Source organism: Eubalaena glacialis, chromosome 3 (assembly GCF_028564815.1).
Source record: "Eubalaena glacialis isolate mEubGla1 chromosome 3, mEubGla1.1.hap2.+ XY, whole genome shotgun sequence".
Classification (NCBI taxonomy): domain Eukaryota; kingdom Metazoa; phylum Chordata; class Mammalia; order Artiodactyla; family Balaenidae; genus Eubalaena; species Eubalaena glacialis.
The window spans coordinates 100,217,656-100,231,814 of NC_083718.1; the positions used below are offsets into that span (position 1 = coordinate 100,217,656).

The following is a 14,159-nucleotide window of genomic DNA, read 5'->3' on the forward strand; positions in this document are numbered from 1 at the left end:
GGTCATTGTCTGCTTTCTCTGACATCCCTCCCTGGGCTTCAGCACTGAGCTTGCTGGAGAAATTGTAGCAGGTCTGTAATGGAACTGGAAATCTTTGCTACATGTTTACCTGGTTTAAGACAAATTTGAGGTCTTAGTTTTCGTGGAATTAAAGACTGTAATCCAGACAAATTAAGTTTGGAGAATAGAGGTGATAGCATGGATAATCAAACTGGAAAACATCAAGAACTGGTGAAATCATGAGAGTGTGATGATAGTTTCCTTCTCTTTTCTTTTACTATTTTTCATGTAAGTAGGCATAATAGTTACAAGAGTAATGATTTTAGAGAAATACTAAAGCCACAAACTAGATGGATTTTTTTTTTAATTGGAGTATAATTGCTTTACAATGTTGTGTTAGTTTCTGGTGTACAACGAAGTGAATCAGCTATATGCATACATATATCCCCTCCCTCTTGGACCTTCCTCCCACCTCCCCCAATTCCACCCATCTAGGTCAACACAGAGCACCAAGCTGAGCTCCCTGAGCTATACCACAGGTTCCCACTAGCTATCTATTTTACACGTGGTAGTGTATTTATGTCAAACCTAATCGCCCAATTCATCCCACCCTCCCCTTCCCCCTGTGTCCACACGTCTGTTCTCTACATCTGCGACGGATTTTATGAAATAAACCAGTCAGGTACCTGGGAACCAGTCAGGGCACAGGAGATTTGTTTTTGAACCCTTTGTTTTAAAATGTACCCTTGCCAATATGTAAAATTCTATTGAATATATGACCAGTTAGAAAAATATTGTTCCTAATGATAAAAAAAAAAAAAAATCAAGATGTTCAGATGAGGGAAGACCCTTGAAAACAGTAAGAAATAAAGATATAGTAGAACTTCATAATTACTTTTTCTTCTTTTCTGAGTAACTTGGACAATTTCTTCACACTAAGCAGGAAGTTTCATGTGAAATGCCTTCTGCTAAGGAACAAAATGATCAACTATATCAGAAAATGAAATCTTCAATGTTAGAAATACTAAACTGTTTAGAGAAAAATTACACTGTGGTTCTCAAGTCATTAAGAAAGTGAATAACACCAACTGTATGGTGTATTTATTATTTCCACATTTTAAAACAAGTTGTTCCCATAAGGTAAACTTTATCTCTTTTATAGGCCATGAAATAAAACAGAATTCAAGATGATTATCTTCAACAGTCTATGTTTTGGGGTGTCATGAAGGCAGGGATGAGGCATGGGGCTTAAATCTGGGGAACTGTCTGAAAATACTTATGAAGAAAATGATACAGATGCCAAGGAACCTACCTCATCCTCCAAGTAGTCAGGCAACTTACCTTTCCCTACCTTAGCAGGAGACATAAGTTAGAAGGTATATTACATGGAAAAATTGAGGCATATGGGGCCTAGACTTGGAAAGAGCAGGACCAGCAGAGATTGGGAGAGCTGTCATACTGAAACCAGATGGGTCAAATTAAGGAAAGTCAATATACAGACTGATGATGATCCCCAGTTCCTTTGTGTAGCTCAATTTCAGTACTGTGACAGCTGTGTCTCACACACATGGACTACTCTCTTCTTGCATCCAGATGGGAATTTGGAAGATTTTTCTCTAAAGAAACAGAATAGACTCAAAATAAAAAATCTAAAATCCAGCCCCATCATAAGGTTCTTGCCAAACGATCAGGTTCCCACCCAATGAGCCTCCCTTGCTTCCCCCACACAGAGCTTCCAGTCAGTTCTTGGATGCCTTCCTCTTAAATATGAGCAGACAACAAGGAGTAACCAGGCATTTGAGAAAAGCCTTGAAGTAAAGAACAAATAAATGGGAAAAAGAAACTTGGAAGAATTACAGACATTAGAATGGGCAGAAGAAAGAAGCCTTTAATTTATATTCTTAGAATTAAGAGATGACAATGTATCCATAGAAGTGAGCTGGATGTTTTATAAAAGCAACAATCAGATAATAAGAAAGAGCTGTTCTAGTTAAGTATTGAGTACAGAAACTGGAAAATAAAGTTGAGTAAATCCTTCAGAAAATCAAAGAGAGATAATATGAGAGAAAAGATAGAGTAGACAAGTGACCTGAGAAGTCCAGCCTTCACTTAATAGAACTCCAGAAAGGGAAACTGAGAACAACAATTATCAAAAAAACAAACAAAAAAACAAAAATTTTTTAGAACTGAAGGGGTATATGGCTCCAAATCAAAGATGCTACCAAGGGCCAAGGACAATATTGAACCTTTTAGTACAGCACATAACTGAAAGGCATATTAACATGAAAGTTTGCTACATAGAGAAAACAAAGCAACTGAGAGTTTCCAGGGAGAAAAAAAATCAGATAATATACAAAGACTTGGAAATCAGGATGGCATTGAATTGGAATTTAGAACAGTAGAGCGATGCCTTAAAATTTGAGAAGCAAATAATTTCTCACCTATAATTCTATATCCAGCCAAACTGTGAATTAAGGATTATTAAGTAAAATAAAAACATGTTCATAGATGTGAGGCCTTCTGAGTATTATATGCCATGTATTCATTTATAGGAATCTGAAGGATGAGCTAGTAAACCAAAAAAGAGGGAGATACAGAATATAGGAAATGGGAGCAAAGGGATGTCCAGGACTACAGTAATTCAGCAGGCTTAGAGAGCAAGCAGTGGTGACTAGACCAAGAGGGTGGAGAGCTTGCTTGGGAAAGATGAATGTCTCCATAGAAAAAATTATTAGGTACAGTACATGGTGTTGAAAAGGTATCACTGAGGGGTTTATAATCCTCTTGGAGAATTTGGAAAAAATCTGTGGTAGAGACAAAGAAGCTTGAGCAAAACAAAAACTTGAGGACTTGTTTTTTGATGTCGGATGTTCTTCGAATGTGACAACATGACACAACTGGGTAAGATGATGGCTTAGCTTTGGAGAGCTTACACAAAGAATGAGGTGCAGCACTATGAAGGCATGAGCATAAGTGGAGAAATAGTGATTTTCCATCCTGACATCTAAAATTGATAAAGACCCAGAAAGAGAAGAGAGAGAGAAAGGGCCTGAGAAAATAATATTTGAAGAGATTATAGCTGAAAACTTCCCTAATATGAGAAAGGAAACACTCAATCAAATCCAGGAAGCGCAGAGAGTCCCATACAAGATAAACCCAAGGAGGAACATGCCAAGACACAAATTAATCAAACTGACAAAAATTAAAGACAAAGAAAAAATATTAAAAGCAACAAATAACATACAAGGGAACCCTCATATGGTTATCAGCTGATTTTTAAGCAGAAACTCTGCAGGCCAGAAGGGAGTGGCACAATACATTTAACATGATGCAAGGGAAAAACCTACAACCAAGAGTACTCTACCCAGCAAGGCTCCCATTCAGGTTTGATGGAGAAATCAAAAGTTTTACAGACAAGCAAAAGCTAAGAGAATTCAGCACCACCAGACCAGCTTTGCAAAAAATGCCAAAAGAACTTCTCTCTACAGAAAAGGCCACAACTAAAATCAAGAAAATTATGAATGGGAAAGCTCACCAGTAAAGACAAACATAAAGTAAAGGTAGGAAGTCATCCATGCACAAATAGGATATCAGAACCAGCAATAATGAGAAGAGGAGAGTACAAATGCAGGATATTGGAAATGCATTTAAAATTAAGAGATCAACAACTTAAAACAATCTTGTATATATATATAGACTGCTACATCAAAACCTCATGGGAGGTATATAATGGGAGGAGACAAGATGGCAGGGTAGAAGGACACATGCTCACCCCTTCTTATGGAAACACCAGAATCACAGCTAACGACTGAACAAGCACCAACAAAAAAGCGCTGGAACCTACCAAAAAAGATATTCTACATCCAAAGACAAAGAAGAAGCCACAACAAGACAGTAGGAGGGGCACAATCTCAATAAAATCAAATCCATACACACCAGGTGGCCAACTCACCAACTGGAAAACAATTATACCACAGAAGTTCTCCCACAGGAATGAAAGTTCTGAGCCCCACATTAGGCTCCCCAGCTTGGAGGTGTGGCAACAGGAGAGGGAGCCCCCAGAGAATCTGTCTTTGAAGGCCAGCAGGATTTGATGACAGCAATTCCACAGGACTGGGGGAAACAGAAACCCCACTCTTGGTGAGTGCACACAGGGTCTCATGTGCACCAGGACCCAGGGAAAAAAGTGGTAACCTCATAAGAGACTGGGCCAGACTTACCTGCTAGTATTAGAGGGTCTCCTGTGGAGGCAGGGGTGGCTGTGGCTCACTGCAGGGACAAGGGCACTGGTAGTGGCAGGTTTGACAAACTCATTGGCATGAGTCCTCTTGAAGGCTGCCATTATCTCACCAAGACCTGGCCCCACCCAGCAATCTGTAGGCTCCAGTGCTGGGATACCTCAGGCCAAACAACCAACAGGGCGGGAACACAGCCCCATCCATTAGCAGACAAGCTGCTTAAAGTCTTCCTGAATAAACAGCTGCCCAATAAACACACCCCCTGACATGGCCCTGCCCACCAAAGGGAGAAGACCCAGCTCCACCCACCAGTGGGCAGGTACCAGTCCCTCCCACCAGGAAGCCTGCACAAGCCTCTTAGACAGCCTCATCCACCAGAGGGCAGACAGCAGAAGAACTACAACCCTGCAGCCTGCAGAACAGAAACCACAATCACAGAAAGTTAGACAAAATGAGACAGCAGAGGAATATGTCCCAGATGAAGGAACGAGATAAAACCCCAGAAGAACTAAGTAAAGTGGAGATAGACAATCCACCTGAAAAAGAATTCAGAGTAATCATAGTAAAGATGATCCAAGAGCTTGGAAAAAGAATGGAGGCACAGATTGAGAAGATACAAGAAATGCTTAACAAAGACCTAGAAGAACTAAAGAACAAACAAACAGATGAACAATACAATAACTGAAATGAAAAAATAAACTAGAAGGAATCAGTAGCAAAATAACTGAGGCAGAAGAATGGATAAGTGACCTGGAAGACAGAATGGTGGAAATCATTACCATGGAACAGGATAAAGAAAAAAGAATGAAAATAAATGAGGACAGTCTAAGAGACCTTAGGGACAACATTAAATACACCAACATTCACACTATAGGGGTCCCAGAAGGAGAGAAGAGAAAGGATCTGAGAAAATATTTGAAGAGATAATAGCTGAAAACTTCCTTAACATGGGAAAGGAAACAGTCACCCAAGTCCAGGAAGCACAAAGAGTCCCAGGCAGGATAAACCCAAGGAAAAACACACCAAGCCACATAGTAATCAAATTGACGAAAATTAAAGATAAAGAAAAAAAATATTAAAAGCAACTAGGGAAGAGCAACAAATAACATACAAGGGAACTCCCATATGGTTATCAGCTGATTTTTCAGCAGAAACTCTGCAGGCCAGAAGGGAGTTTCATGATATATTTAAAGTGATGAAAGGGAAGAACCTACAACCAAGAATATTCTACCCAGCAAGGCTTTCATTCAGATTTGATAGAGAAATCAAAAGTTTTACATACAAGCAAAAGCCAAGAGAACTCAGCACTACCAGACAAGCTTTGCAACAAATGCCAAAGGAACTTCTCTAGGCAGAAGAGGCCACAACTAGAATCAAGAAAATTACAAATGTAAAATCTCATCAGTAAAGGCAAACATACAGTAAAGGTAGGAAATCATTTCCACACAAATATGATATCAAAACCAGCAATTGTGAGTGGAGGAGAGCACAAATGCAGGATACTGAAAATGCATTTGAAATTAAAAGACCAACAACTTAAAACAATCTTTTGTATATATAGATTGCTATATCAAAACTTCACGGTAGCTGCAAATCGAAAATCTACAATAGATACACACACAAAAAAGAAAAAGGAATCCAAACACAACACTAAATTTAGTCATCAAATCACAAGAGAACAAAAGAGGAAGGGAAGAAAAAACACCAACAAAAACAAATCCAAAACAATTACCAAAATGGCAATAAAAACATACATATTGATAATTATCTTAAACATAAACAGATTAAATGCAACAATCAAAAGACACAGACTAGCTGAATGGATACAAAAACAAGACCCATATATATGGTGTCTACAAGAGACCCACTTCTGATCTAGGGACACATACAGGCTGAAGTGAGAAGATGGAAAAAGATATTCCACGCAAATGAAAATAAAAAGAAAGCCGCAGTAGCAGTGCTACAGATCTAGGGACACATACTGACTGAAAGTAAGGGTATGTAAAAAAATCTATTCCATGCAAATGGAAATCAAAAGAAAGCTGGAGTAACAATACTCATGTCAGACGAAACAGACTTTAAAATAAAGACTATTACAAGAAACAGAGAAGGGCACTACATAATGATCAAGGGATCAATCCAAGAAGAAGATATAACAATTGTAAATATACATGCACCCAACATAGGAGCACCTCAATATATGAAGCAAATACTAACAGCCATAAAAGGAGAAACTGACAATAACACAATAATAGTGGGGGACTTTAACACCCCACTTTCATCAATGGACAGATCATCCAGACACAAAATCAATAAGTAAACACAGGCATTAAATGACATATTAGACCAGGTGGACTTAATTGATATTTACAGAGCATTCCATCCAAAAGCAGCAGAATACACATTCTTCTCAAGTACACATGGAACATTCTCCAGGACTGATCACCTGCTGGGCCACAAAGCGAGCCTCAGTAAATTTAAGAAAATTGAAATCACATCAAGCATCTTTTCCAACCACAACGCTATGAGATTAGAAATCAACTACAAAGAAAAAAACTGTAAAAAAACACAAACACGTGGAAGCTAAGCAATATGCTATTAAACAACCAATGGATCACTGAAGAAATCAAAGAGGAAATCAAAAAATACCTAGAGACAGATGAAAGTGAAAGCATGATGATCCGAAACCTATGGGACACAGCAAAAGCAGTTCTAAAAGGGAAGTTTATAGCAATACAGTCTTACCTCAGGAAACAAGAAAAATCAAAGAGAAAGAAGAACAAACGAAACCCAAAGTTAGTAGAATGAAAGAAATCATAAAGATCAGAGCAGAAATAAATGAAATAGAGATGAAGAAAATAGAAAAGATCAATGAAACTGTAACCTGGTTCTTTGAAAAGATAAACAAAATTGATAAAACTTTAGCCAGACTCATCAAGAAGAAGAGGGAGAGGGCTCAAATCAATACAATTAGAAATGAAAAAGAAGTTACAACTGACACCACAGAAATACAAAGGATCATAAGAGAGTACTACAAGCAACTATATGCCAATAACATGGACAACCTAGAAGGAATGGACAAATTCTCAGAAAGGTACAATCTCCCAAGACTGAACCAGGAAGAAATAGAAAATATGAACAGACCAATCACAAGTACTGAAATTGAAACTGATTAAAAAACTCCCAGCAAACAAAAGTCCAGAACCAGATTGCTGCACAGGCAAATTCTATCAAACATTTAGAGAAGAGTTAACACCTATACTTCTCACACTCTTCCAAAAAGTCACAGAGGATGGAACACTCCCAAACGCATTCTATGAGGCCAGCATCACCCCAATACCAAAATCAGACAAAGATACCACAAAAAAGAAAATTACAGGCCAATATCACTGATAAACATAGACACAAAAATCCTCAACAAAATACTAGCAATCTGAAACCAGCAATATATTAAATGCGATCATACACTTTAATCAAGTGAGATTTATCCCAGGGATGCAAGGAATTTTCAGTATCCGCAAATCAATCAGTGTGATGCCACATCAACAAACTGAAGAATAAAAAGCATATGATCATCTCAATAGATGCAGGAAAAGCTTTTGACAAAATTCAACACCCATTTATGATAAAAGGTCTCCAGAAAGTGGGACCTAAATAGACATTTCTTCAAAGAAGAGATAAAGATGGCCAAGAGGTACATGAAAAGATGCTCAACATCACTAATTATTAGAGAAATGCAAATCAAAACTACAATGATATATCACCTCACACCAGTCATTATGGCCATCATCGAAAAGTCTACAAACAATAAATGCTGGAGAGGGTGTGGAGAAAAGGGAACCCTCCTACACTGTTGGTGGGAATGTGGATTGGTACAGGCACTATAGAGAACAGTATGGAGGTTCCTTAAAAAACTAAAAATAGAGCTACCATATGATCCAACAATCCCATTCCTGGGCGTAGATCCGGAGAAAAACATGGTTTGAAAAAAAGTTTCAGGATACAAAGTTAATACACAGAAATCTCTTGCATTTCTATATACTAACAACGAAAGATCAGAAAGAGAAATTAAAGAAACAATCCCATTTACCATCACATGAAAAAGAATAAAATACCCAGGAATAAACCTACCTAAGGAGGCAAAAGAGCTGTACTTCAAAAACTATGATGCTGATGAAACAAATCGTAGATGACACAAACAGATGGAAACATATACCATGTTCTTGGATGGGAAGAATCAATATTGTCAAAATGACTATACTACCCAAGGCAATCTGCAGATTCAATGCAATCCCTATCAAATTACCAATGGCATTTTTCACAGAATTAGAACAAAAAATTTTACAATTTGTGTGGGAACACAAAAGGCCCCAAATAGCCAAAGCAATCCTGAGAAAGAAAAACGGAGCTGGAGGAGTCAGACTCCCTGACTTCAGACTATACTACAAATCTACAGTCATCAAAACAGTATGGTACTGGCACATAAACAGAAATATAGATCAACAGAACAGGATTGAAAGCCCAGAAATAAACCCACAGACCTATGGTCAATTAATCTATGACAAAGGAGGAATTTCCCTGGCAGTCCAGTGGGTAAGATGCCACGCTTTCACTGCAAGGGGCACAGGTTTGATCCCCGGTCGGGGAACTAAGATCCCACGTGCAGCGCAGCGCAACCAAAAAATTTAGAAAACAAAATTTTTTTTAATCTATGACAAAGAAGGGAAGAACGTACAATGGAGAAAAGACAGTCTCTTCAGTAAGTGATGCTGGGAAAACTGGACAGCTACATGTAAAAGAATGAAATTAGAACATTCTCTAACACCATACACAAAAATAAACTCAAAATGGATCAACAACCTAAATGTAAGGCCAGACATTATAAAACTCTTAGAGAAAAACATAGGCAGAACACTCTGACATAAATCTCAGCAATATCTTTTTGGATTCACCTCCTAGAGTAATGAAAATAAAAGCAAAAATAAACAAATGGGACCTAATTAAACTTAAAAGCTTCTGCACAGGAAAGGAAACCATTAAAAAAAATCAAAAAGACAACCCACAGAATGGGAGAAAATATTTGCAAACAAAGTGACCGACAAGGGATTAATCTCCATAATATGCAAACAGCTCAAGCAGCTCTATGTCAAAAAAAACAAAAAAAAAATCCCAATCGAAAAATGGGCAGAAGACCTAAATAAACATTTCTCCAAAGAAGACATACAGTTGGCCAAAAGGCGTATGAAAAGATGCTCAACATCGCTAATTATCAGAGAAATGCTAATCAAAACTCCAATGAGGTATCATCTCACACTGGTCAGAATGGCCATCATCAAAAAGTCCACAAACAATAAATGCTGGAGAGGGTGTGGAGAAATGGGAACCCTCCTACACTATTGGTGGAATGTAAATTGGCACTACCTCTGTGGAAAACAGTATGGAGGTTCCTTAAAAAACTAAAAATACAACTACCATATGATCCAGCAATCCCATTCCTGGGCACATATCCGGAGAAAACATGGTTCGAAAGGATACATGCTTCCCTAATGTTCATTGCAGCACTATCTACAATAGCCAAGACATGGAAGCAACCTAAATGTCTAGGGACAGAGGAATGGGTAAAGAAGATGTGGTACATACAGACAATGGAAAATATTACTCAGCCATAAAAAAATGAAATAATGCCATTTGCAGCAACATGCATGGACCTAGAGATTGTCATACTAAGTGAAGTAAGTCAGATAAAGACCAATATCATATGATATCACTTGTATGTGGAATCTAATTTTAAAAAATGATACAAATGAACTTATTTACAAAACAGAAACGGACTTTCAGATATTGAAAACTAACTTATGGTTACCAAAGGGGAAACGTTGGGGGAAGGATAAATCAGGAACTTGGGATGAACATCCACACACTACTATATATAAGATAGATAACCAACAAGGACATACTGTATAGGACAGGGAACTCTACTCCATATTCTGTGATAACCTATAGGAGAAAAGAATCCAAAAAAGAATGAATATATGTATATGTTTAACTGAATCATTTTGCTTGTACACCTAAAACTAACACAATATTGTAAATCAACTATACTCCAATAAAATTAAAAATAAAATAAAATTGATAAATTGTAGTTTAATCATGTTATTTAGAAATATTCAAGTAGATATTAAAAATAACAAGGAAAAATAGGTGAAATACTTGAAATGGGACTTGGGGTAGAATCTGATAAGATGGGGTAGTGCTGCTTTTTCATTATAGTTTTATAGTACGACTTGACTTTTAAAAACTATGTTCATGTGTTACTCTGATAAAAATGCTTATGCTATATGCTAATTGCCATAAATGCCATGAAGGATATTAGGGATACTATAATGAGAATAATGGAGTGGAGAGTGCCAGATACAGGACAGTGTTCTTTAGCTGGGATGGTCAGAAAAGACTCTCTAAACCTGAAGGATGAGAAGGAATGTGGGTTGACAGAGGGTGAGAGTTTTCCAACACAGGAATATAGTCTATGCAAAATTCTAAGAATTCTTGAACCTGAAAGAAGCCTGGAGACTAGTAAAGAAGGGGTTTGTTAGAGATAAGATTGAAGAGGAAGATGTGAGTCAGATTATACTAGGTAGTAATGAGTCAGTGGTTATCCTAACTTTAACCCAAGGTACCATCTACATAAAATGCCCTTAGCTTTTCTTCTGTACTTGGTGGAAACCTCACATGTCCTCCTCCCTTTGCAAACTTGTCAAATGCCTACCATGTGTATTTTAAATATTGGATTGGACAAAAAGTTCGTTCGGTTTTAAATAAAAATAAAGCATTTTTCATTTTCACAAAGAATTTTATTGAACGTGTTCACTAACCGAACAAACGTTTTGGCCAACCCAATATTTAACATAGATTAAATGTGGGTATTTACACTGGGTTACATGAGTCTACATGTGAATCAGAAAATTTTCTAGAATATTGATTTGAAAGATAGCTGATCTCAACATAAAAGTTTTTCCTTTAACTTTTATTACCCATAATCTCTGATATATTTTGTCAATAAATGCTAAGCCTGTATTTGATGCGAAGGGTCATTAAAGAATATTTTAACATTGAATTTGGGCCTTTTATTGTTATTGTTATGGGATCTGGGTATGCTTAAGACCAGTATAGTTTAGGAAGAATTGAATTCTGGTTTTGAAAATATCCACCTTTTAAAAATTTTATTCATTACTACCAGTTTCTTAAGAAAATTGGTTATCAAAATTGTGGACTACAAGAATTAATCTTATATCCAAAAAATAATTATTTAAAAATAATTTAAATTGTTTCTGAATTTTCTTACAACAATACTCAAAGGAAATTTTGTTTCATACTGTTTTACCTAGAAAAGGTGAAATTTTGGAGGAGTGCGTGTATGTGTGTATATGTGTATGTATATTTGTGTGTCTCTTACGCAGGGCAACCCTTCCCTACAAGTCTTTTTCTTTCTTGTCCCTAAATTCCCTACAACTCTCTCTCTAACCCGATACCTATTAATTCTTTTCTTTGTCCCATTTATTTATTTGATAAATATTTAGTGTATGTTAGGCAATATTCACTTCACTGTTGTAATCTTTGTAGAGCATTTGTGTTTGGACGTATCTAAAGGACTTTTTTCTGCATTATTTTTTTGAAGTACTATAATTAGTACAGAAGTAAAAACAGTTCAGATCTGCCACTAAGTTAAGATCCTAACAGATACATATTTTTAGCCTCTGTTCTCTTCCAGGTACATTACCCAAATTTTCTGCATCTTTGTTTCTTACAGGTATGCTGGAGCAATGGAAAGATTGCAGGCAGAGACTGAACTTATTAACAGGGTAAATAGTACTTACCTTGTGAGGCACAGGACCAAAGAGTCAGGAGAATATGCAATTAGCATTAAGTAAGTGGGACAAGTACTTTTACAGAAATAGCTTTCCTGTTTTCATAATTGCATAGATCATCTGACATATATAACACTGAAGCTGAAAACCAAGGTTCTAATTGCAGCAGAAATAATGTATCATCTCTCCAGATAGTTCATTAATACTTGAAAATATCTGTTAGAAAAAATGGTATTAAGTGTTATAGGCTGCTAATTGGCATACTAGACTTCTTTCATAACATTGTACTTGATGTGTGTATGTTTCTAGTAAATCCTAAGAACTATAAATTACTAGATTTTGTTTTATTTTGTTTTTCCATATTCCCAAATTGATCTTATAAATAAATTGGGCATAGTGATTGATCAAATGTAACCCAACCCCACCATCTCACTTCAAATATTGGTTGTATCTTCAACCAATCTAGTGAATATATTTTGTTAATTAGCTGTCACCAGTGTATTGGCATAGGTATATATTTTGTCTTCAGAATTAATTCCTATAATGTTATTGGGGCATGCCCTCTGGTAATTATTGATTTCTACTGATTAAAAACACATTTATATTCATAAGTTATCCATTGCCCACAGGTACAATAATGAAGCAAAGCACATCAAGATTTTAACAAGAGATGGCTTTTTTCACATTGCAGAAAATAGAAAGTTTAAAAGCTTAATGGTAAGCATTGATTAGTTCTTTTCAATCTGTGGTCCTTATTTTTCTCTTATTAGAAAGGTCAGTTTAATTCTAGTTTCTTGGAATTTTTGCCCACTGAAACATTGTTCAAAGAGAATCATACCATAATTTTGCAGCAGAATCCTGAAAATTTTAATTGTAAGAATTCTAGTTAAGTTTTATATTGCCCTAGACATATTTTTCATTGTAAACTAAGTTTACAAGTTTTAGATAATATTTCAGAGTCCACACTAGAAGATTCTTAGAGCCATAGACACATTCAAAACAATCAACTTTCAGTTACTTGTGTTTTACCTTGTTTGAATGACACAGCAAAGTTTTAACATGCTTCTCTTCTTTCCTCTGCCTCTATCTCTTCATTCAGGCAGAGGAAAATATTTTAAGTGATAACATTAAAAAGTTGTAATTGGTAAAATACCGCTCACATTTAGGTTCATTTCATGCAAAATATACTGTCACATGGAAAACATTTTTGTATTTTCTGCTATTTTAGGTGATCTGTACTACTGTTCTCCTTCATTACCTTGGACAATTAAACATTAACAAGGTGGCATTTTTACCACATGACAGTGATATTTCATAGGAATTTTACATTTAAATTGAACAGTATGTTGTTACCAAGTTGTTTCAAATAAATAAAGATTATTAATTCTGATGATTTTTAAAAGTGAAACTTAGCACATAAGAATAGTATGTGTATGTCATATCAACAATACATATATCAATATGTCATTACATGTGCATTGCTGACAGTAAAGAAGAAAGTTCTTATTTCATGAAAAATGATCTCAAGTCTGTTTCTCAAGTTTGCAAGAGTTTCTTGAGATAATGAAGAATTTGGAGACAGGACATAAGATGCATTTGTAGCACTCTGCTAAGTACTTTGGGTAACATTGGGAAGGACCACTCATTGATTGAACCATCAGTCAAATGATACACACTGCATCGTTCCAGAAAACGTCTCAAAGCACTTTGCAGATGTTAACATTAAAGTTAAAACTGAGTGTAAGAGAGCCTTACAAAATAAGCCAGCTTGAAAGCCTTATCTAAAAATTTAGAACTGCTTCAAGACAGGAATCAGCGTTTTAAAGAAATTGAAGCATCTTGAGTTGAAAGAAAAGTAAGAAAACCTCTCTGGACATAAATATCACATTCCCAATTCAAAAGCTAAGGATGGGTAGCAAGACTGTGTCCTGGAAAATGTAAACCCTGTCAAATTGGCAACCAAGATCCAGGCATCCTCCCTGCTGGCAGTGAGTTACGTTCTGCTGGAACAAGCAGGCTGTGCACAGAGAAAACTGGACCTGAGGAGGTTCTTCCT

At 36.4% G+C, this 14,159-nt stretch overlaps 1 protein-coding gene across 1 annotated transcript in view; it reads left to right on the forward strand.

The window, feature by feature from the left end:
- The window catches only part of VAV3 (vav guanine nucleotide exchange factor 3), a 422,617-nt gene that overhangs the window by 381,621 nt on the left and 26,837 nt on the right, over positions 1-14,159 (forward strand). Inside the window, exons 23-24 of the mRNA XM_061183772.1 lie at positions 12,046-12,162; positions 12,733-12,820. Of these exons, the coding sequence (XP_061039755.1) occupies positions 12,046-12,162; positions 12,733-12,820 (205 nt within the window). The remainder of the gene's footprint in view (positions 1-12,045; positions 12,163-12,732; positions 12,821-14,159) is intronic.